Source organism: Myotis davidii, unplaced genomic scaffold (genome assembly GCF_000327345.1).
Source record: "Myotis davidii unplaced genomic scaffold, ASM32734v1 scaffold212, whole genome shotgun sequence".
Classification (NCBI taxonomy): Eukaryota; Metazoa; Chordata; class Mammalia; order Chiroptera; family Vespertilionidae; genus Myotis; species Myotis davidii.
In genome coordinates this window covers 157254-158389 of record NW_006283435.1, presented here as the reverse complement: position 1 = coordinate 158389, position 1136 = coordinate 157254, and the positions used below count along the sequence as shown (strand labels likewise).

Genomic DNA, 1136 nt, shown 5'->3' with positions numbered 1-1136 from the left:
AGACTAGGACAGTGATGGCGAACCTATGACATGCGTGTCAGAGGTGACACGCGAACTCATTTTTTTTGTTGATTTTTCTTTGTTAAATGGCATTTAAATATATAAAATAAGTATCAAACATATAAACCTTTCGTTTTACTGTGGTTGCAAAGATCAAACAATTTCTCTATGCGACACGGCACCAGAGTTAAGTTAGGGTTTTTCAAAATGCTGACACGCCGAGCTCAGAAGGTTCGCCGTCACTGCTCTAACACCTGCTGCGGCCAAGGACCTCCAGGGCCTCATTCTGGCTCACAGATCCCTTCCGATGCCCCCTCTGGGTTATTCTCGACGCAGAGGGTTGGGGGACGCTGGAGGTTTGAGAGGGAGGCCCCCTGCCCTTCCCCAACGCCCACCGTACCTGTCGCCAGAGCCAGCATGATCAATGGCAGAATCGTCATGGCCTGGAGCGGGGGGGAGGAGGGCAGGCCCCAGGTGCTTCTGGAAGCAAGGAGGGGGCCAAATGGGGAGACCGCGGGCGGGTTCCTGCCCCTTCCTCTCTCCCTCGCCTGCTCTGACCGTCCCCAGGGAGAAACGTCAGGCTGGCAGGATGCCCTGTGCTCTGTCCTCACAGCACCCTGACCTCTGGACCTTGACATGAATCTTCAGAGGGTGGCCTTGGAGGGACCAGATCTCAGATAGAAGCCGCTGGCGGCCAAGGAGGATGCGGATGTGGCCGGGGGGAGGCTTTGCCTGATGTCACATCGACCTCTGAACCGCCCCCCCCACCCCCTCAGCCCCCCCTGAGGTCCCTTTCAGAGCAGGTTTTCTCCTGGGCTACCTGAGAGCCGGCCGGGCCCCAGCAGCTGGGGGCAGGACAGGAAAGGGACTTGGCACCATTGAGAAACCACCCAGGGGGACATGGGCTTCTGGGAGTGCAGGGGGAGGCGGTGGGGGGGTCTTAGCCGGGGATGGTGTTTGGGACCCTGCCCTGCTGCACCCCAGCCCCTGCGAAGGGCACCTGGATGGAGCTGGGAGGGGCTGGGACAGGAAGAGCCTGTGTCCTCAGCTGCCCTGGCCGACAGGGGCAGAGGTGGAGGGCTGGACTCGGGGGCAGAGGCCGGAGCCAGCAGTCACGGAGGATGGCATGGCGGCAG

General features: G+C 60.1%; 1 protein-coding gene across 1 annotated transcript in view; it reads right to left on the bottom strand.

The window, feature by feature from the left end:
* Positions 1-1136, bottom strand: part of LOC102764119 (kallikrein-11) — a 6811-nt gene that overhangs the window by 4506 nt on the left and 1169 nt on the right. The window contains exon 2 of the mRNA XM_006753576.2: positions 401-480. Within this exon, the coding sequence (XP_006753639.1) occupies positions 401-440 (40 nt within the window). The 5' untranslated portion in view covers positions 441-480. The remainder of the gene's footprint in view (positions 1-400; positions 481-1136) is intronic.